General features: G+C 37.8%; 1 protein-coding gene and 1 non-coding gene across 3 annotated transcripts in view; one reads left to right on the top strand and one right to left on the bottom strand.

Moving 5' to 3' along the window:
• Nucleotides 1-279: 279 nt before the first annotated feature.
• Nucleotides 280-4,893, top strand: LOC106485689 (uncharacterized). Its single transcript, XR_010887156.1, has 3 exons — nucleotides 280-434; nucleotides 1,241-1,290; nucleotides 4,851-4,893. It is a non-coding gene; the product is annotated as an uncharacterized protein (transcript).
• Nucleotides 4,894-13,832: 8,939 nt separating this feature from the next.
• Nucleotides 13,833-21,839, bottom strand: part of RSBN1L (round spermatid basic protein 1 like) — a 57,034-nt gene continuing 49,027 nt past the window's right edge. For both annotated transcript variants that reach the window (XM_067316813.1, XM_067316819.1), the window contains 3 exons: nucleotides 21,459-21,626; nucleotides 16,129-16,237; nucleotides 13,833-16,039 (listed from right to left, as the gene is read on the bottom strand). In XM_067316813.1, coding sequence (XP_067172914.1) covers nucleotides 15,383-16,039; nucleotides 16,129-16,237; nucleotides 21,459-21,626 — 934 coding nt within the window. In that variant the 3' untranslated portion in view covers nucleotides 13,833-15,382. The remainder of the gene's footprint in view (nucleotides 16,040-16,128; nucleotides 16,238-21,458; nucleotides 21,627-21,839) is intronic.

The raw sequence follows: 21,839 nt of genomic DNA, 5'->3' as shown, positions 1-21,839 counted from the left end.
GGCAGCGCGCGGTGCAGTGGGCGTGGCCGGCGTGACAGACAGCCTCCTGCGCGAATGGGCGGCCGAAAGGAAGGGGGCGGCCTCAAAGGCTTCAACGGCCGAGGCCCGGCGCGATGGGCGTGGCAAGACCGAGGAGCTGAGCGGGGGGCGGGGATTTGCTTGAGCGGCGTCGCCGCTGACCAGTGACAGCGGGGCGCGGTAGGATGTGCGCCCGCCGCCGGCCAATCGCACGGCCCGGGGTGGGGGGAGGGGAGGAAGGCGGTGGGTTTCCTGCGCCGCGAGAGCTCCGCCGCCTCGTCACCCTGCGCGCCGGCCCCACGTCCCCGGGCTGGAGGGGGATGAGCCGCGACCCTGCGCGCGGCGGCGGTGGCGGCGGGTCCGTGCGGGGGCAGCGGCGGCGGCTGCGGCTGCGCAGGGCGGCCTGAGCCCCTGGGGTAGGTGTGGGGCTGGCGGGAGGGAGGGTCCCCCCGGGATCCCGGGCCGGGCCCGCTCGGGCCGCTGGGCCCGCCGGAAGGGGCCGAGCGCTGGGGGCGGCAGCGGTGGGGCGCCCCCAGCTCGGCGCCGGCCCGCGGGTGCCCCGGGCAGCGGTGAGCTGCACCCAGCAAGACCGGGCAGGTCTTCGTCGGAAGCAGCACATCCCCTTCAAACGAGAGCGAGAGGTTAATCGCTCCGCCATGAGGCTTTCCGGCTGTGTTCGGCTGACGCTTTTCATTTCTGCTCTTCGTTTGCCAGCCGCCTCGCTCTCTTCCTCCGAGTAGTTTCTGAATTTGTTTCTCAGCCAAATGCAGCAGTCGTAAAAGACTCAAACAGCTCAGCTCAACTCCTGTCTCATGGAAAGCGGTGGAAGTACTCCAGGGAGGGGGATTGTGGAGTTTGGGTTTTTTTACATTATTAAATCCACATAGACTACCTGAACTAAGGCTGCACCAATTGCAAGGAAAATTTATGAACACCTAGCCCATATTCATACCAGAATAACGTAAATGCTTTTTTTTAAAACAGGACAACAGTATTTCTTTCTAGGTGTTCAGTTACTCAAATGCTTATTGAATCAGCTTTAAAACTTCATTAAATCAAGTTAGAGTGCTATTTAATTTGACTTCTCTGTAATATCCTTTCCTGATCTTTATTAGGCAACATTCAAGATGGACATTTAAATTCATAGGTCTGTGTTATCATTACTTTTGACCCAAATGGTATATTTCAGCCTCCCTTCTCTTTATTTTTTCCCTCTAAACAGGATATAATTAATTACTGCAATATTCTAATTATGCAGATCATCCCACCAAGGTCAGTAATGCTATTTATATAATGTTTCTCATTACTGAAAACTTTCACTTCCTTCTAATTATACAGACTCCTATAAGCAGTTGAGAGCTTTTTTGTTTTGGCTCTTACACACTTTTTGCCTTTGACGTTGGTTCAGTGTTTTCACAGAAGAGTAAGTTTAGACTTGTGTACTATATTTGTATTCTTTTTTTCAGTGTTAACTGTCTTGTTGGGGTAGCTAGTCTATAGGCGAGGATTTGCAGATACTCTCTTAGTGAAAGGTGGGTGAATGCTCCACATAATCAAAGCCTTCACTATTATGTCAGCTATACACTTGTTATTTTTTAGATTTTTTTGCATCTTCCTTTACTTGTGGGACTGTAACTTCCTTTGCTTGTATGATTCATAGGGCTTTTTTGTATCTCAAAAGTACGTTTGGAATTTTTTCAACTTTCATCCAAAAAGTCTCTGAAATTGAATGGAACCTTGCCTGATCGTTTTGTAATCCTCTCCAATCTTGCAGTTAGATTGAAGAATTAGATTAAGACTAATTAGACCAAGGAATGGTAGTATAATGTCCCGTGCTGAATCTTCTGTCTGTGCTTTTTAAAAGTGTGTTAGTAAGTGGTTCTGAACATGAAGTTTTTCTGTTTTCCTAAATGAAGTGAGCAGCCTTCAAAGGGAGTAGCCCTGTCTAATACATCTTCAGCAGCTTTCTGTTCTTTTCCTCCAGAGACAGTTGATAGCACCTTCTTTGAGTATCTGATAACCCGATACTTCTAACAGTGTTGAATTCCTTTCTTCTGCTCAGGCACAAGTTTCCAGTCAGTTTCTTTGGTTTCTGCTTTCTCCAGTTTGCTAATGAGAGATTCTCCTTCTTGTAGCATCAGCAGCAATGATTTCTAGATCTGGTTTTCCAAAATATCTTCATAAAAGGAATGTTGAAGCATAGTTTCAGATCACTACCATCTTGTTTAGCCACAAACTTGCACTTCTGAATGCTGGAAATACTTAAAGGGATCATAGTAGTTGTTCCATCATCATCTGTATCTGCTGCATATTTTGAGTATGTTCTTATAATGAAAAAAGTGCAATACTCTAAACTTCCTCCAAATTTTTCAGTTTACTTAACTCCTATGTTGAGTGTCACGGCTCAGCTTCCCTCCTTCCCTAAGAATGGTGTTCCCCCAGTTCCACCAATAACTGGCTTTCATCAGCCCCTTTGGCAATCTGAGCAGAACTGAGACAGCAAAAGATTTAAAAAAAAAAAAAAAGTCTACAAAACCACATTTTAATTTTTTTTTTTCCACTAGTTCAGCTCTATTAACTGGACTGCTCTGGGGTCGCACAGGCATCGATGCTAACACAAGGAAGGGAATGCACTGGCAATAACCCCAATTTAGATTATTTTAGGCTGAGCTGGATCTTTACCAAAAGAGAATCCCCAATACCACTAAATCCAATCCACTCAAACTTCAGACCCAGACTGAACAAAAAAGTAGGTCTGATGAACTACGTATGTATCAAGGAACACATTTCTGTTGTGAGATAGTTCTGGTGGCATATAAAGCTATTATCCCCTAGCTGTGATATAGTAGGTCATCTCCTAACTGCAGCCTTGAATACCCTGGCAATACAGTGGAGATGACCTAGCAGGTCAGTGGCACCAAACAGATAACAGCTCCCCATCCCTGCTTCTTGCTCCAGTGCTTATCTGAGCACTAAGTCAGTTCAGCTTGCTAGCTTGGCAGAAAAGTGGCCCAGTTAAAAAGAAATAAGTGCTAATAGTTTTGTGCTTGGTTAGTGTGTTGGACAGGCTTAAAACACGATCTTGCAAGCAGTGGCAGTAACGCAGCGGGAACAGCAGCGGCTTGCAGCGGGGAGCACTGAGGAGAGAAAAGGGAAGCAGCAGGCCTGGTGATGAGGATTCTTTGTTTTCACTGAGGCAGCCCAAATTCAGTTCCTGGTGTGGGAGTCCGGGGAATAGTTTGGCAACAGTGAATCACTAGCTTTTCTCTGTTGTATCATTTAACTATACTCCAAGTAAACTTCAGTGGAAAAGGAAATAGGCTAGTTTAAACTACCCTCAGAAAAGTACCACTCTGAGCAGAAACACCGAGAGGCAATTTGTACTTCCACATTGTTTTCAGAAGGCATCATCTCTGCTTCTTTCAGGTCTGTCTTAAATGTTCCTGTATTTTCAGTCACAGTCCTCAGCTTTACTTTCCTGAATTCCCAGTTATTACATAGGCTCTCTTTGCCCGATGTACCTTTGTTTTTTATAGGATTACAGTGAGAGTGATAAACCATCACATCTTGCAAAGGAAAAGTGACATATTTCTTTTACTTAAGATACTCAAACACAAGGACTTGTCACTTGGTGGAATCAGACATATTTTGTTGTTTTTAAGCAATAGATTCCAATACTCTTTTCAGAAAGCCTTGACAGAGTGGAAGTAGGGTGAAGTTGTTGCTCACAGATAAAGTTTTAGCTTTTGATGTGGCGTATTCTAGATTCTGTAAGTGAAAGGCTGTGTTCCAAACTAGCTTAAACATTTTGTCATCTGGAACAAATCAAAGTTCAGTTTGTTTCAAGTGAGGAATAGCCATATTCTAAAAGTAATTTTTATTGAATTTCTAAATCTCTAATATTTAAACTAGTTGTTTGAATAAGAAACTTTATTTTAGCACTGCCTAACTGGTATATAATTAATTATCAATCTCTGTATCATGAAGTTTTAAGGAAAATCTTAGTTCTTCCCACTGCTGCTTTAAAATTGGTATTTAACACTGGCTATGAAAGTCTTCTGGCAGACACAGTGGTATAAGTCTGATAAATAAGTTAGCAATATGAAAACTAATGTTTATGACTGTAATGGCAGATACACCTGTTTTTGTTTAAATTTCTATGTAATCATGAAGAAAAATACACTATCAAGTCAATAAATCAAGTCCAAATATCTGCATACTCTTAAGTGCTTGTCATCAAACAGTTGTCCCTATAGGCAATATCCATGGTTTTAGTATTTTAAGATTGCTGCTTGACAAAGTGGTAGTAGAGCTTACTGGCTCAGTTTCAGACTGGGTCATTTCAGCTGCAGCTCTGCAGTTTGCAGGATCAGTCGGCTGGTTTGTTACTTGCACTTGTTAGTTTATGTTTTACTGTGATTATTCATTTAGAGAGAATTTTGTTACTTAATACTAGACAATGAAGCTAACATGGGTGCCTCAGTACTGGAGAAAAATGGATCTGAATCTATTCTCAGCATGCAAAACCCCTAAATTAATTTGGCAGCTACTTTAGGATTAAAGCATCATTTGTTTCACAGAATAAACTCAGAGTAAGAGGCAGTTTATACAACTGACCTAAGGCACTCTCAGTTAATGGTGGCAGGACCAGAACAGAGTCCATCACTGAAAAGGGGGTTATAAAAGAACTACTAGAAAATAGAGAATGTAGGTGAGGTAGAAGAGGTGGGAAAGCAAAAACAAGAAATCAGGCTCTTTGAAAAAATATTGCTATACAATCATTATACATATTCCTTAACTCTTTCTTCCCACCCCCCCCCTTTTTTTGTTAGGTTGTTGCTGACCATTGAAAGACTTCCTTTCAAAGCTGTTTAAATGAGAATGTCCCTGGCGCAGAGAGTACTACTGACATGGCTTTTCACGTTACTCTTCCTGATCATGTTGGTGCTAAAGTTGGATGAGAAAGCACCGTGGAACTGGTTCCTCATTTTTATTCCAGTCTGGATATTTGACACTATTCTTCTAGTTATGTTAATTGTAAAAATGGCTGGACGTTGCAAGTCTGGCTTTGACCCTCGCAATGGCTCCCAAAACATCAAGAAAAAAGTTTGGTATCTCATCGCAATGCTACTTAAATTAGCCTTCTGCCTTGCCCTCTGTGCTAAACTGCAACGATTTACTACCATGAAACTAGCCTATGTATTTATCCCTTTGTGGGCTCTGCTTATTGGGGGTATGATTGAACTCGGATACAATATCTTCTATGTACGAAGAGACTAAAATGTAGTATGTGGTTTCCAAGTCAGAGAATGGTACCAAATTACTGGATTATTATAGCTTTGCCACAGACTTGATCTCTATATTAGAACATCAAGTAAGAAATCAGTCACTCTGGAGACTTTATCTAAACCAGACTGAAAACTGAAAATAGATCTGTTCCATTTTTTATTTCAGAACTGTCACACATATGCTCCTGTAAATAAAAGTATTTGTTCAACATCAGCTGGTTTAGTATGATTTAGTTATTTGCTACATCTAATAAAGGATGTGAAGAGCCTAAATTTTAAGAGGATCTCATACAAGCAACTACAAATGTTCTACTTCAGATCATTCAGCATATTGGGCAATTCTTGGAAAGAAGACCTAGTTTTCTACTGCATGTTGTCACTCAAGAAATAACCAGTTAACATTAGTTTCTGTAATGTGCTAAGTTTGCTCTAAGAATCAGTAACAGTTAAACATCACTAAATGAGAACAAAAAAAGGAATAAAGTGACTTAGTGTTTTCTGAGTATCAGAATCTCAGTTCCAGTGTGAAAGACTAAAGAAATAAGCATTTTTGAACCACTGAAACATGCACAATAAAGACTATGCTTACTGTTTAAAAAAAAAAAAGAAAAAAAGTACCTGAACTGGGCTAGGAATTTAAGATCCAAGGGGGAGGAAGAGAAAGCTGATTACCTGCCCTAGTGAAAATTCACTGCTCTAAAAAAACTGAACTGACTAGGTGAGTTTTTTGGTAATGCATTTGTACCTACAGGAAGTGGTACTTTAACAAGAAAGATGTTTTTAATGCCCTAGTATATTAGATCTGTTAAGGTGAAGCCTGGGCTTTAAAGAATAGTAGCAGATACCAAACTCAGATGTGAGCAAATGGGCTTCTAAGACACATCTATTCAAGTAACAGATGCTGTAAATAGAGCTTTCAGAAAGAGCTGGCACAATGAACAAGTTTTTGTGGACTTAAACTGCTCTTCCAAGAGTCGGGATAACACCAGATTCAAATATAAAAGTCTAAAAGTTGTTTACAGCATCATTAGCATGCATGCTAAAGATGATCTGTGTATATTTTCTAGGTACAAATGTATATACATTGAATGAGCCAGGAAAAAGTGCTGAAAATTAACAGGAAGTGACTAGGTCAAAGTCTCCAAACAAAGCTTTTAAGTTAATTGCATTCAACTGCACCTGTCCAAAAAAATTTTTTTCCTGAAACTGCAGAATTTTTTTTGCTTGGACATAGATATATAGGAGCCATGTTGTCAGAGATTATTGAAATGACTTAAGCTACGCAAATGACCTGTTTCATTCTAAGACAATGAATCTTGATTCAAAGCATCAGTGAAAAAATGATCTTTAGAAAGAATTTGTTTGGTTTGCTACACAGTAGCTGACTGTCCTACTTTGCTAAAGGGGAAGCCAAGGAATGATGAAAAATACCTTGCTAATCCTTAGCTGTTAAAAAAAAATAAAGTCGAGTACTTATAACCATCTTATTATAATAAAAGTCAGATTTGCCAACTTAAACTAAGGAAATCCATGTACCCAGTCCCAATTTACAAGCGTCACAGTTTATGAGGAGTTGAAACAACAACTTAAAAACCTGCTCATTCTTTTCCTTTAAACATCTACAGAGAACAAAGTATTTTCATTCCTCTGCTGGTAACAGTTCTTCCTAGGAGTTGTATCTGTGCCCTACTTAGTTTTTAAAAGACTTCATACCATGAAAGAACCTGCATCAACTGCTACTTATTTGAGATAAAATCTTTTGCTCACTTACACGTTGGCTTCCTTCAGTGTCTAGCCACCTTATGCAGTCTCTCAGGTCTGTCAGAGGGAAACTAGGCTCACTGAGCTGCGTAGCTGCTATCTTCAGGTACGTCCCATCTTAGGCAAGCTGAAACTCATGGGGATTTTTTAATGGGATGCTTTAAAAATTTATGGAGAAGGTGAAAGTGATAGAAAGACCTACTTCCAATAGAGACAAACGCTTAACAAACATTGCTTTATCTGCAAATAGGTAACAAGCGCTTAAGCATTTTGAACAAGATTCAAAAAAGATTGACACTTATAGGGCATGCCTGTTCTTGAATAAGGCTTAATTGTAGAAGGTGAAAGAATGACAAGGGCCCAACTTATCTTGATTTGGTATGTTATGGCACCGAATGTAAAAATGAGTATCTGTGGGCTTTGTAGATCTGAAGATTATAGCAGAACAAAGCAAGAGTCATCTTCACATGTCAAAACAATAACAAAAAGCTCAGAAAAGCAGCGTTCCTCAACCAAGCAGATGATGTTAACAGATTGTTGCAATTTAACACAAAAATGATGGAAGAATAAAAACCAGTTTCACTGGGACTTGGTATATTAGCAAGATGAGCTAGGACTAATGACTCTTCCCCTTTAATAAATCCCTTCTATTCCACAGGAGTCAAACTCTTTCAGGTAAGTTTTATATCTCTAATTAGATCAAATTGAACATAGTTGTTCCACATCTCCTTACAGTTATTGCCTCTAATTAATCAGAAAAAGAGCTTAACTACCAACAATTTTGCTGTTCTGGTTGTGGGTTGGTTTCCCTCCTCCCTTCCCCCCCCAAACCTCTTTCATTTACAAACTGAAATAAGTAATCCTGAGTCAGAAAGCTGAAGCAGCAGCAGTTCCCTTCTGGTGTGCCTACTGTTAGCATATACAAATTGACTTCCTTTATCAGAAGCAGTTTAGGATGCAGCCACTTGGAAGTGCTCATATTTACCATGTTTGCAGGTTCTTGGTCCTTACAGCAATATTTTGGTAAGAGGAATATCCCTTTTAACTTGGTATTTTGCATCAGCCTTAACACTGACTTAATAGTATGCTGCAACTCCTTCATAGAAATATTCCTGTTTTTTCGTGATATCAGAACCTCCTTCAGAAAGATTTATGAAACAAAGTACACTGTAGTCCCTTGGAATCTTTTTAAGAAGGTGTTGCAGGAATTGCAGCTATTTAATTACCACCCTCTCAAAGGAACTGTTCACAACTTTGAAACAGAATAAATATTTTCCACACTTTTTTTACAGACTGATCAACCCATCATTAAATGAAGCAATGTCTTTCAGGTGGGAAAAGTAGATTTGATAATGTCAGGGAACAGGGAAAGCTGATTCCAAAACTGCTTATACTGTTTTGCGAGACATCAGCAGCAGGAAGTCACTCTCCAATTACCAGCTAAGTACACCAGAGAATACCTTATGTCTCACAGCTATATATGCACCACTGCGGTGGGGTGTGGGGGAGAGAACTTCGCTCTCTATGGCTATGTTTTAAAATGCAATTCGAAAGTTTGATGTTCTGAAATGAGACTGAAAATATGTATCATATTTTTTATGGAGATACATATATTACATCATTTATTTCTATTCAAATCAATTATACAAGCTTGAACACTTAAGCATGCACTGTAAGAGAGCATCTACTTTTATGTGGTTCAAGAAAACACTCAATACACGTGTAAACGGTCATGAAACTAACTTTTTCAATCACCATTCATATTGCTTTTCTTGATTTGTCACAATCTTAGAATAGTATCAAGTTTATGTTCTTTTATTTTATCTTCAAAAGTACAATTGTGTGACATATACACCCCTACCTTCAACCAATTTTAATCTAAATGCTCTAAGAGTGTGTGTGTGTACATGCATCCAAAATTCATTGCTAGGCATGGATGACAATATTTAAAAATAAGATACCACAGGTTTTAAATAAGAATTTAAGAACTGAAAACAGTATTAAGTAATTTGTCATATATGCATAGTAGTACAACAGCAAAGTCTTAGAGTAACCTCATGGAAATCACCACATACATTTTTAGAATGTATGTAAAGTGTGTTTCATTCAATATTTTCTCAAATAATTATGTGTATATCAAATTTTTACATCAGGCCAAACGAGATTTCAGTTTAAAATTGGGTATACAAAGGTATTTATGAAAACAAAAATTTGTGGCATTCCCACAAACTTAATTCAAACAACATTATATGGTACCTACTTCAACACTACTACATTTCCCATAGCAAAGATCCTGACTCACTGCATCCTCAAAAGTAAGTTCTTTGAATTTAGTAGCATGGAAAGAATAGTGCTATGTGAGCGTACACCCTTTCAAAAATTAATAATAATAATAATTTCAGATAAGTTCTAAACTGTATTAGACAAAAAATATTGTACCCTTTCATCATACCTTTATCATTTTAAGTTTTGGCTAGAGTTCAGTCTCACATTTCAGCCTTTTAGAATTGAATCACCTTTGGACAACCAGAATACTACTCAAATTAATTCAGCCTTTTCTCCTTGTACTTTTACTGAAGTTGGTTGAAGAGTAGAAAAATGTGGAACTTGGTAATGCTATTACCTTCATTTTGCCTCTTCCAACAAAATCAACATCAAGATCAGACAAATTTAAGAAGTTTTTTTCATATACAGCAGAATGACAGCATAAGAGCAGGAAACAAGAACTCAAGCACAGGTAAAACTCAGTGTTCATTTTTAAATTTATAAAGAAATCACTGCTAAGAGACATATACTAGCCTGAAAAAATTGCATTTCTCAGATTAGCAAATGCTCTCAACCACATCATGATAGAACATATACCTGAATTACTGCATGTTTAGCTATTATCAGCTTCTGCAATTTTGATTTATGTCACATTAGTCTTCAACAGCTATGTCTAATTAGCTGTTGGGGGTTTTTGTTTGGTTTTTGGTTTTTTGAGACACTCAGTCTGGAATAGGTTTTAAGTTAACTACTCTATTTCATCTCTATTTGATAAAAATAACGGCCTTGAAAAGCATATTCTTTAAATCACAGGCCTAAACTGCACCAAGCATTGCATTTTCATCCAGGTGGACTATATCAAAATAAACACTGAAGTCACTTCATTCAAAATTCCTCAAGTGTTAGAACATTTATATTAATTTGCAACAAAAATTAGTTTGTATTTCTAATTCAGGTTATAAATAGACTTAAAATATTTGAAGTTAAAATGAAATCTAGCATGACTTTAGTTATCCTAAATCCGATTGTGTTTGGTTTTATTTATTCTGCTGATTCAATGAAGGCATGAAAAAATATAAGTGAGGTGTCATACAAGTATTTTAGATTCTGAACAATTTCTACAGAACTTAAAACTTTTAGAAGTTTATCTAATGAAGACCTCAAGCCATTAAGAGAATCCAACATATTTAAACCTGAAATGTATTACATTTGGAGATTAACTGGTAAAGAAAACATATTAAAATGGTTATTCAAAAATAAAACTTGATAAAAATAGAAGTTTAATCCGCTGTTTTAATCACTGGTTGAATCAGATTATCATAACTGTACACCAAGTATTAAAAGACTATTTAGACTAATGCCCTCATCAGTAGGCTCACCTATCAACATGCCCAGAACACGAGAAGACCAAGGTTAGGTAGCACTTAAGTACAGCACAGATCCAAAGCAAATATTTGTATCATAGCACAGAGAAAAACAGTGATTAGAATATAGTGAATTTGGAAAGTGTATATCCCTGATGATTATAATAGAGTTAGTAACATAGATATTGTGAAATTAACCATTGCTTTTGGGTGAGAAGCTGTACACAGAGCATATAATAATTTGTATTTCTAATAAAAAATAAAATGTGTGACTGGTGGGAATCAAAGTTTTCCAAGTTTTCTGACATTTAGTGCAAATTCAGTGAAATCTGCACAAAATATCAGTATCGTCTATTATACAGCTTTATAAAGTGCATTTTGGCCAATTAAGAAAGTAATGAAACATTAGCTGAATGCATGAGTAACAGGAACTCGCAGTCAAAGCTTATTTTCAACGTCATTTCCAGCAAAGTATAGATGGATGAAAATTTGTCCTTTCAATTGCCAACTTGCATACATTCACAGTTAGGTCAAAGGGGCTGGTCTGCCTACAGGCAAGCTTCTCTAAAAAAAAAATCTGGCCACTAGAAAATTAATGAAATTACAGTTGAGAAGCTCAAAAAACTTTTTATCATGTGATCAGAATTTAGTAGCTGTCATCAGTACAGCTTTCATCCTAATAGGCTCATGTTGTAGTCTGCTATCTTTAAACAGTTTATTTTCCCAGTGAGTATGGAAAAAAAAATGGGCCTCTTTTTTGATCAATTCAGCATCCTTATTCACATGCAGATATTAGAAAAACAGTCATTTTTAATCACTGAATTTTTTCCTGCATCTCTTGCACAAATCATTCAATTTTCCAAATTTGTGATGTTCTACTGATCTGTTTCTCAGCAGTCTACTATTTTGTTTCTACTTCCTATGTTATTTGCAATGCCAACTTATTTATTCTGCTTAAAATCAACTTTATTTTATCACCAAGGAATTCCTTCACAGCTGATTACTTAAATCACCCTCTGAAGTAATACTTTAATACTAGACAGAATTAATATTTCAGTTGAAGAAGTATCAAAATTTTCAATACAGTAACAACGAAGGGAAAATCCGCACGCCAGTGGTACCTGTAATGAAAACACTGCTTCAGAGGCAATATGCAGGCATCTTGGGGGCTGGGGGGATGAAATGACACTGAGTAACACTTGTCTGCAACACACAGTCAGTTGGCAGTGAAATGGGAAGTCACTACCATCCAAGAAGCCACTGGTAGTAACGATACAATTTGTTACTGCCCGCAAATATGGTTCCAGTATCTAGGTAAACATTTCTAAAGTTCTGCACATCATGGCATTAACAGGAACACTACTGCAAACACACAGATGTGAATATCACTGCATTACAGTCAATAGGCCTTAAGCAGATTTATCCAGTCTGCAGAAGAACAGAGGGCCAAAAGAGAGAACTAAAACATGGGAAATTTCATCAAAAATAACAGTTACTAGAAAGAGCTCTATATAAAACCGAAAATCCAGGGAGGGGGGAAAAAAAGCAACAAGCAAAGACTAGTTCCAGTACATCAGAAGGCATGAAAGATTTATTGCTGAAGCAAAAGTCTGAAGTTGTATGTGGCAGGAATAAAGATTATAGCGTAGGACCACTTGAAACCAAAGCAAGACTTTTCTCAGACAAATGAACAACTTGGGAGCTGAACTTCTCAGAAAAGGTACTCCCCTCTTAAAAAGCAACCACATCAAAATGTATACACCACAGGTAGAGGACAAAACCACTTTTTTTTTTTAAGCAAACTAAAAAGTATATATTAATATAGTTACTCAACCCAGAATGTTTACACCTTTGAATACAAAGGAAGTTCTGACAGCAATTAGTAATCCCAGCTTTGTTCATATTCTGTTTGCAAGGAATTCTGTCTATAAATCAGGCTCTAGTTTGTCTCAAAAATTAAAGGATGCATAAAAAACTGCAAGAATCAATAAACTTTAAAACTCTGATTAAAAAAAAAAAAAGTTGAAGATTCAGGCAGCTCAGAAGAAGCAAAGTTGCAGAACCAAGACATACCTGAGCAGGTATGGCTGAGGCCATATCAGCTGAGACCACTGAGCAGGTTTTTAAATGAAAAAAGAGTTTAAGTTTCAAGTGCAAAGTCACATCTGCTAAACTATTTTCAAAGATTAATTTTCTCAGTCTGGACAGGACTTGTGATGCAGAAAATTGTTTGCCGTCAAGGGGGATGTATATATTTTAGTAAAATCTGACAAGATTTAAAAAAATGCTTGAATCATAATGGATAATCAACATACAGATCACCAGCATACAAATAAGACCAAAAAAAAAAAAAAAAACCCTAAGTGAAATAAAAACAAACAAAAAAAACCCCTGTATCTGTCAAGACTGGATTTGATGAAGCTAGAGTCTTTGCTAACCCACTTGAAAAGCTGCATGCTTGGTGCAGACTAAAACGTGCCACTCTTCCCTTTTACTGTTCTCTGATAGCTGGCACACAGAAGGGGAATGGAAGGCTACATATTTGTGTGTGCGCTCACGAAGCCACAGAGATTATAGGTGGAAGTTTGCAGATAATCCAGAAAACCCACGGGGAGCTGAGACTGTATTTCTATCAAGACGACTCAAGTTATTATGTGAACCAATTTGTTTTTCAAATCCGAATGTGCTAGACTAATATAACTTACCATGCCACACGTGAACCACTTGCTTATGGAGTAAGGGGAAAGCAAGATCCCTGAGGCTGCAGAACTGCTAGTAATTTCTTAACCAGCATTAATGACAACAGCAATGACTCTTAAGGAAATATTAGCCACATCCAAGAGTTTCTATTGCTTCTCTAATATGTAGTTATGGCTATGTAGGAGTAATGTTTAGTAATTCAAATGTTGATTTGATTAATAATTCCTTGACAGACCTATTTCAGATTAAACAAGTTAGGGCACTCATCAGTTAAATGTCTGATGTTAGTGCCATGCATAAGTATGAAGTAACATTTTGATTTATACCAACCTATGAGCAAAAAACGTTTGCAACAACGAAAGGGCCTCAGGTAGTTGAATTAGACATCACCTGGAAAAGAAATCACATTGTTCTATTGCTACAAACAAAGCCAAAGTGATCATTAAGTGTATCAAAGGTTATAAATTGGGCACATAAGGATGTACAACTTTTAGAAAGTTATAGGGGAAAAAAAATACAAAAAAAAAATCAAAGATACAGAGGGCTTTAGAAATAACAACAGGCTTAGGATCTTAAGTTTTACATATTTAGTTGAAGGACGGGCTGCAGGGCAGTTTACTGCTATTTGTAGCTACCTGAAAAAGAAACAGAGTTCAGATGTGTTTGAACTATACAGCAATATGTTACACACAAAATTAAATAAGTTAAATTACAGAGTGTTTGCTATTACCACATCAGATGTTAGCTTAGCCTTGAAATCTTCTTCCCTCAGAATACAGCTTAACAGAATTCTAGAGTTCCACAAGAGTGGAGAGAGGTGAGCACTGAACTGGGACGCCACTGTTCTTTTCTTAATGAAGTAGCTCTTACTTCCGAACTGAGACTCATGAGGAATCTTCCTACTGGACACACTGGCAAGCATCTCTAGTGCCTTGCACTATCAGCATATGGAGTAATTCAAATCCAAACATGCCTCAGTGAATTACAGGTCACTGCTAAAATCCTGAGGCCTTTATGACTTGGCAAGTAAGCATTTAGAAATAGTCTTTGTTCTAATTTAGTCAGATAACTGATTCAAGATGACAGTTCTACTTCAGATTTTGAAATAAAAGCTCATCTGTGGCTTGTGAAGGGGGAGAAAGTAAACACACAAGGGAGTCTGCTCCCTTGCCCCAGCTCATCTGCAGAGAGAGGCTGCTGGTGGTGCTGCCGGAGCCCACCAGGTATCCAACCGTGCTCCACAACACTGAGGCTGGGGGAAGCTTTGCCTCTCTGCTCCACTGTTAACATCTGACAACAGGAGTTTGGGGAGTGCCTTTAACAGTAAGAAATCTGGTGAAGGAAGGGCTGGTTTTTCATTCTGAATAATCCTGATTTACAAAGAATGCCTCAACTCTACCTTGATTTGCTACAGCTCCTCACTCCAGAATGGAGTAAAGGCATCCTATGCATTAGTGCAGGTAGAAACATAACCATTTAAAGAGGCAGTTTAACTGAATTATTTTTTGCAGACCCAAAAATAAAACCAATTTGTTATTATGAACCTTTATTAAGCGGCTCACATTTAAGTATAAATCACACTAAAAAGATTTTTAAAAAAGATATTTACACTACAGTGCTGACACATTTAAAATGAAAAAATTGGTATAAATAAGCTCTATGGAAAAGCCTGGAATTGTCAAAAAGAATTCTGGCTCATCTTACAAAAAATATATATGTTAAATGTCAGCTCTACTCTAAAACCTACAACTCAAAATTATTTAAAGACTTCTTTATGTTAAACCTGCAGTGTTTACAGTGCATCTGGCCCTAAGTGCTTTGATACTTCACAGTTATGGACAGGCACTGAGGAATGTTACAAAGCTACATAACTATTTTCTGTAACAGATGCGAAGGCAAGTCACAAACTTGCCTCACAGAATTTATGAATCTTTACATTATTACATCATTAAGTTTAAAAAGGAATTTAAAACCATATATACAAATTTAACACAAAAAATCATCCTCTCTTTGTCCATGCAGATTTGGATATGATGAACTATGTTGTCTCGTATCATCTGGATGTATGTGACTTCCAGGGCATAACTTGTCTTTTATGTCCTTGTTGCCAGGTTCAAACTTGGAATCCATTTCAAACTTAAATGCCGTCAATTCAACGTGATCCAACCTAGTCTGAACATTCTGACCCTCAATGTCATTAGGTGCCACTGTCTTTCCAGCAAGATCAACATTCATGGATTCTTCTTTTATTCGGTGAGATGCAATAGGTTCATGTTTTATTGACGTAAATTCCTGCTGCAGATACTTCGTCTGCAGAGTATCTGAAAATTTGGTGTCTTCGGAGGTATTTTTGCTTGTCGTACAAATTCTGTTGTCAGTCTGAAGTCCGATAACCGAAGACTTGGGGTCTGCAGATGTCCCTGCTTCAAGAGTACTTGCATTTTGAGAAAGTTCTTCCTCTGAATGATATAGCTTGAGTCGGATGTGCCAAGCCAAACTGCACACAGCTGAAACTGTTTTGAACTGGTGTACGACATTCCTTGGAATAAAATAAATGTCATTATCAAATAACTGAATTCTGGCATATCGAATGCCTTCCCTTCGCAGTTGATTAAGTTTTGCATCATCAACCCACTGGACGCACTGAAGGAAAAAGAAAAAAAGAAAAAGGGTTAAAACTCTGTTTTAAGACATGCAGAAGACATCTGATTAACAGTTCACAGCATGCTTACCTGTGAGAGTGGGGGCTCGTGCAAATCTAATTGCATTCGCTGAACTACCTCTAAGAAGTCTTCAGCATGAAAACAAATTACATCTTTGGTTATACGAGGCTGCTCAGACCTACAGAAGAATAAAAATTGCAGAGTCAGGGGCTGAAATTAAATGCTACAGAGAAGAATAAAGAAAATGCACAGGCAAGGATAAAGTAAAAACGATCTAAAAATAAATGCAACAATTCTAGCATAAAATACATTTTGAAGAAAAAATGGTCGCTAAAACGGCTACTTCTCAACACACACTCATGGAACTGGTGAAATGAACCAACCACAATTTCTTTACAAGTGGCAGTAAAGGAAGCAATGAACAGTCAACAAGACTCGCTACTTCTAACTGACATCTGTCTTTCCTGATGCTGAAAGACAGATGCAGATAGGTTCTGCTTACTCTGTCACCACGCTAACACAGTAAGCCCATCAGGTACCTTAAAGCATGCAACAAACAGTCTGACTAGTACTAGAGCAAATACTGCTCAGTATCATAGTCTTGAGCACCTTGTTCAGACTTGACAATAAAACTGAAACTACGTTAAACTGCCATGATGCTAGTAAGCAGCAAATACCTGCATCCTCCATAACATCCCTTAATGAGTGTATTTGTGTTCACTGGAGAGCTACAAAAGAGCAAAATCTAAGTTATGGTTTGTCTCAGTATTCAAATTATTCATGAGAGTTCACCTCTTGTCCCACAACCTCCCTCTCCCTCCCCCAGATAAACACACACCATTTCTATAATTCCTCCTGAGGCATTATCTTCTCTAGAATTACAGGCAGTTAACAAAAGGCAAAAACAGCTATGATCCCTATTACTTTCTGATCTAAAAGCCAAACTCAGTTCTTCCACAGAAACATATAAAACCAAGTTCTAGGCATTTGTTTCTGAGAGATGTCCCTTTTTTAAAAGGTTTGAAAAATGTGGTGACATGAAGGTATTTCATTTACACAAATAAAGCTCAAGATCACATTGGACCTTATAGACTACGCTGAAGAATAGAATTGTTTTGCAAGGAAAATGCATCAACTAGAAACAGGCTGGTTTATGAAAGATTTTCTTCCTTCTTTCTTAATCCTTTATAAAACCCCTCCCCAGCCATAATAATTTCAGTTCCAGACCACGGCTTTTTGGCAGGAGCGCAGCATCTTCCCACAGCAGCCAGCTGACGCGCAGCAGCGGTGCGCAGAGCAGCCGGCCAGCAGCTCCCAGGAGGCCCAGCACAGCCCCGGCTTCTCCCTGCCCCTCGGCGCTGCGGGGCCGGGCTGGGTGCTCAAGCTGGGTGCTCAGGCTCTGCAGCCTTCTCGCAAACCCAGGCAGAGCTCAGCGAGCGCCACTCCGCTGTCAAACCGGGCCCAGAGGGACTCATTTACTAGGGGCTGGGGGAGGAACAAGACAGCCCGACAGATTTCAGAATATATTTAATGGATGCTCGAGTATTTTTTTTTTTTAAGCAAGATGATAATCAAACATAATCATGGTATTATTCAAGTTCTAAGGAGCAGGCAATGATTTACAGTTTAGTGGGCTTTTTAAACTGAAGAGACATGTTTATTTAGGTCATGACCTCAATAAAGCAAAGAATATCCAGTTTGAGACTATTTTCAGAAAAAAAATCCCAGTTCAACTATTTAGAGTATGCTAGGGAGAATTTTCAGATCATGCATTTTACTTTCAATTTTCATTTTAATCTTCATTAAAATGCCTCCCTACCTTTGGTTCCACATACTCCCAAAGAGTAGTTAAGTATCGAAAGCAAAAAGCTCACAGAAGCATCTCTGATCACTGGCATCAAACACATCAGCTACATTAATCAGTCTATCAGCTTTTCATAATGCAGTTATGTTTTTATTTTTTAGAAACTCCGGAAGTCCCTACTACAGGGCTGCTTGAACCACTTCTGGCAAGACAATTTTTGTTAACCTCATTCTTTGAAATGGCTGGACTCCTCCTGGTCTAAATTTTCAAAACAGATTCAAGATTACAGCTTCCTACCATGACTATTTCTGATCTCATGCTTTAAGTCTGGTAATATTAAGCAAATTCCTATGACCATTCAGAGAGGCACTAACAACTTCATGCACTGAAACACAACCGTGAAAGCTGTCCTGCTGATGCAAAGGACAGAAGAGGTTGCAGTTTGCCAACAACAGTGCCATAAAGTATCTTTTGCTCTCCATATAAAAATGCCCTCAAATTTCTCCAAGTAAAAAACTTCAAAGTTTCCAGGATTTAAAATTTCACAAGTATGTTTGCTAATAATATCCAGAGCTCTTCAGCAATTTGTAAACATCCACATAAACTAAGTAAGATCACGATCCATTAATTTTATAAAACATTTCTAACTCATCTTTGGGAAAGAAAAAGTAATTTTTTTTGTTCTTCCAAATGATATGTTTTGTTTCTAGTTCTGTTCTCTATCCTCAAAAGCAGTTTTTTTTCTTTTCAAAAATTCTGTTCCTGTCTTTTCTGAAAGACGCTATTTATACTATCTTAATAATATAGGTAACTATACTACCTTAATATTCATGCCTATCAACTATTAAATTCCACTTTCTTTAAATCTTCAGGAACTTCTGGATTATACCATTTCCTCATCTAAATCAGTTAACTCACAGAGCTGGGAGCTGACCATTTAAATTACACTTGCCCTCAAAAAGGGACTCCTACTTCTTCCATAGCGGCATTGAGTGTACAAGGCATAGTGCAGAGTTCCCTGCATTAATCCTTCAACTTGAGCACCCACCAGGTTTATAATCCTAATGATTATCATGCAATGTCAAGTTCTCTTCCTGTGGTCCAGCAACTATCTCATAATATGCAATAATCTTCTCATAAAAATTGCAAGAATATATTGTGGGGCTTCCCCCCCTGCCACCAAGAAACAGACGAGAGATACCAACAATAGCAAAGGAAGTTCCTCAAGATATGTTGCCCATATACACATTCCATTGCAGCTGCATAAATGTACCTTAAACGTGCTAAAATATACTTTTTGCCCAAGAACTATCTATGCAAAAGATGCACATGCATTACTCCTCCTAGCACTTTGCACCCAGATCATAAGGCAGAACATGTTTCCTCTTCTTCAATTCCCTCTGAGCACAAAAGCCAAGGGTGGACTCTGTCAGAGATAGGATTCACATCACCAATGCAGACAGCACTTCTCAAAGAATTCAGTAATGATGGGAAGCAACTTCTTGTCCTTAACTGCTTTTCTGTATATATATTCCGCTATGAGCAATGCAAAGCTTTTCTGCATGCCCAGTTCATTTTCATACTAACTACATGCAACTTAACAGCTCAGGTCAGAAAGTCTAGGAATTGGTTTGCTTCCCTCACAAAAAACAGAATGCTACTGCTATATATAGATTCTCACCATTGAAACATGGGCTTTTTTATTCCTATAGTAGTCCCAAACACCCTTAAAATATCTCCCGGGTATAGTTTTGTCAAACAAATTAAAGAGATTTTTAAAAAATGATTTTTCAAATTTTCCACCCATATTGCTTCCTTTAAAATAAATCCACTCACAGCTTGAAAATTATGGTAAAGTACATTAATAGCTAAAATTATTTTAAATGTTGCATTAAGTAATGATGCTTCATTATCATAAGCCCTGATTAATGCTCTTCGCATTAGGAGTACAAGCTCTTTTTCAAAATTATATATGCACAGGTGGAAAGGGAAAGGAGAAATTATCTCTGAGGTCAAATCAAACTTGAAATATATACCACAATCAACACAACAAAAAAAAATATATTTTCCTCCTCTATATATGTGAGTTCTAAACTTTACTTTACTCTACATTAAAATATACATTTTCAGTTTTCATATTGAAATGAAATGCTGATAATTAGGTGTTTTTTTTTCCTAACTGAAGTACTTTCAAGTTGGTTGGGCAGAACTTTTGCCTAATTTTGACTAGTTTCAGATCACTTTTTAATTTATATATATGTATATATTTATTTAAACTAATTCCATTCATTTTTTTCAAGTTTATATGGAGTTTTAATGAAGTTTGATTAGACTCCCTCTATGAGAGAATATCGAAGCTATAATTTGAAAAGAATAAAAAGCAAGAAAAATATTTTTTTAAGAATATAAATGAACACGTAATAATTTCCAAAGAAGAAAAATCTTGTTTTGGAGAGGTAGTAAGAATGATAAGTTACCATACACATTTAAATTGCAATCAATTTAAATTCTTATTTATTTCCACAGGCACTACACTTTTTTGTTTTTTTTTTTTTTTAACTTTCTTTGATAGCTTTGAGTCTCCCTCTCTCAAGTAGCAAATGTAATTTAAACAGTCAGGTTTACACACTTCCCCAGCTCTTGCCCTGTTACCACTCATCAGTCCCAATCCAGTCCAGCTTCTCACAACTGTGGCAAGCAGGAAGTTCAGCTGCGGCTGTTATCAAACCAGAGAGGAAGTAAACTTGGAAACCTCAGAGCCCATAACAGAAACACATTAACATGTGAACTATCCAGTTCTCCCCCATCTCATTATCACAAACTTGTCTCAACGAACTCATGCACTGTCACACAAATTTGCATTGTTTCATCCAAAGGGAATTCAAGTCTTACAAATTCTAGATATGAAAATATAAAGAGCAAAAGTCGATTTTTGTGTTTATAAGTATGAAAAACTAACCTCTAAAACCAATGTCATCCTCCCAGACCAAGATTACAAGAGCTTGAAAAAAGATTCTTAGATCAGTGCCAGGGGCTTTTTATTTGGATAAAATATAAACAGCTTCTACTAACACAGATTCATTTCCTCCATCTCATATGGGAGGGAGAGACTAAAGAATATCATACAACCCCCAACAGGATTCTTCCTGTGTGATCTACTATGAATAAATCAGGCTTATAACAGTCCCTACTTAGAAACAGAAGCATAAAAATTCTGCTCATCTCCAGACAGTGCAAAGAATTGCCAACAGGTCTTCACGAGCATCTCAGACACAGAAATTCAAGTCAGTCAGTGTGCGCTATTTAAAGTGAAACAAAATTTAAAGTGTTTTTACACCTAACTCAATTACAGCTATTAAACTATCATTGCAAGGCACCTTTTTTGTTTCAACCACACACCAAAGCAATCTAGCAAAGTGCAGGCTAGCATACCTAGCTCACTGAGATGGGGGTGGGGGAATTCCAGCAGTTATTATGTCTTCTTTAAATCTGTAATACTAGATTAACCTATTCACTACTCCTTCTACCATTTACAAATGGAAATTCAGGCAAATATTTTTCAAACATGTAGCTGAATAAGTCGGTCAACACATACCACTCTCCACAGTGCACAGCCTTCAACACTCCCACAGCAGCTGTAGTCTGCCGTTCAAAACCTTGTCCTATGTGATCTGCATGGGCTCGTGTCCGGTCTTCAAATAGCATTTCACGGGGCTCACTGGTTCGAGGTAGGTACTGCAAGTTTTTTATTTCATTGGTAGTTCTGCATAAGAAAAAATATATATTTTATATATATAAAAACCATATAGTAACTTCCCTTAACTACTTAACTTCTACCCATAGTCAAGAGGATTGTTTCTCCCTTCAGTGTGAATACATGGTCAAATCAGAAATGCAGTAATACTTGAGACAAAATGCAAGTGTAATGAGCTACACAAAAATCAGAACCTATACAATATTAAAAACAAACAAACAA

Source organism: Apteryx mantelli, chromosome 1 (assembly GCF_036417845.1).
Source record: "Apteryx mantelli isolate bAptMan1 chromosome 1, bAptMan1.hap1, whole genome shotgun sequence".
NCBI classification, from domain to species: domain Eukaryota; kingdom Metazoa; phylum Chordata; class Aves; order Apterygiformes; family Apterygidae; genus Apteryx; species Apteryx mantelli.
Note: the sequence above shows the minus strand (reverse complement) of the source record. Positions and strands in the feature narration are given on the sequence as shown.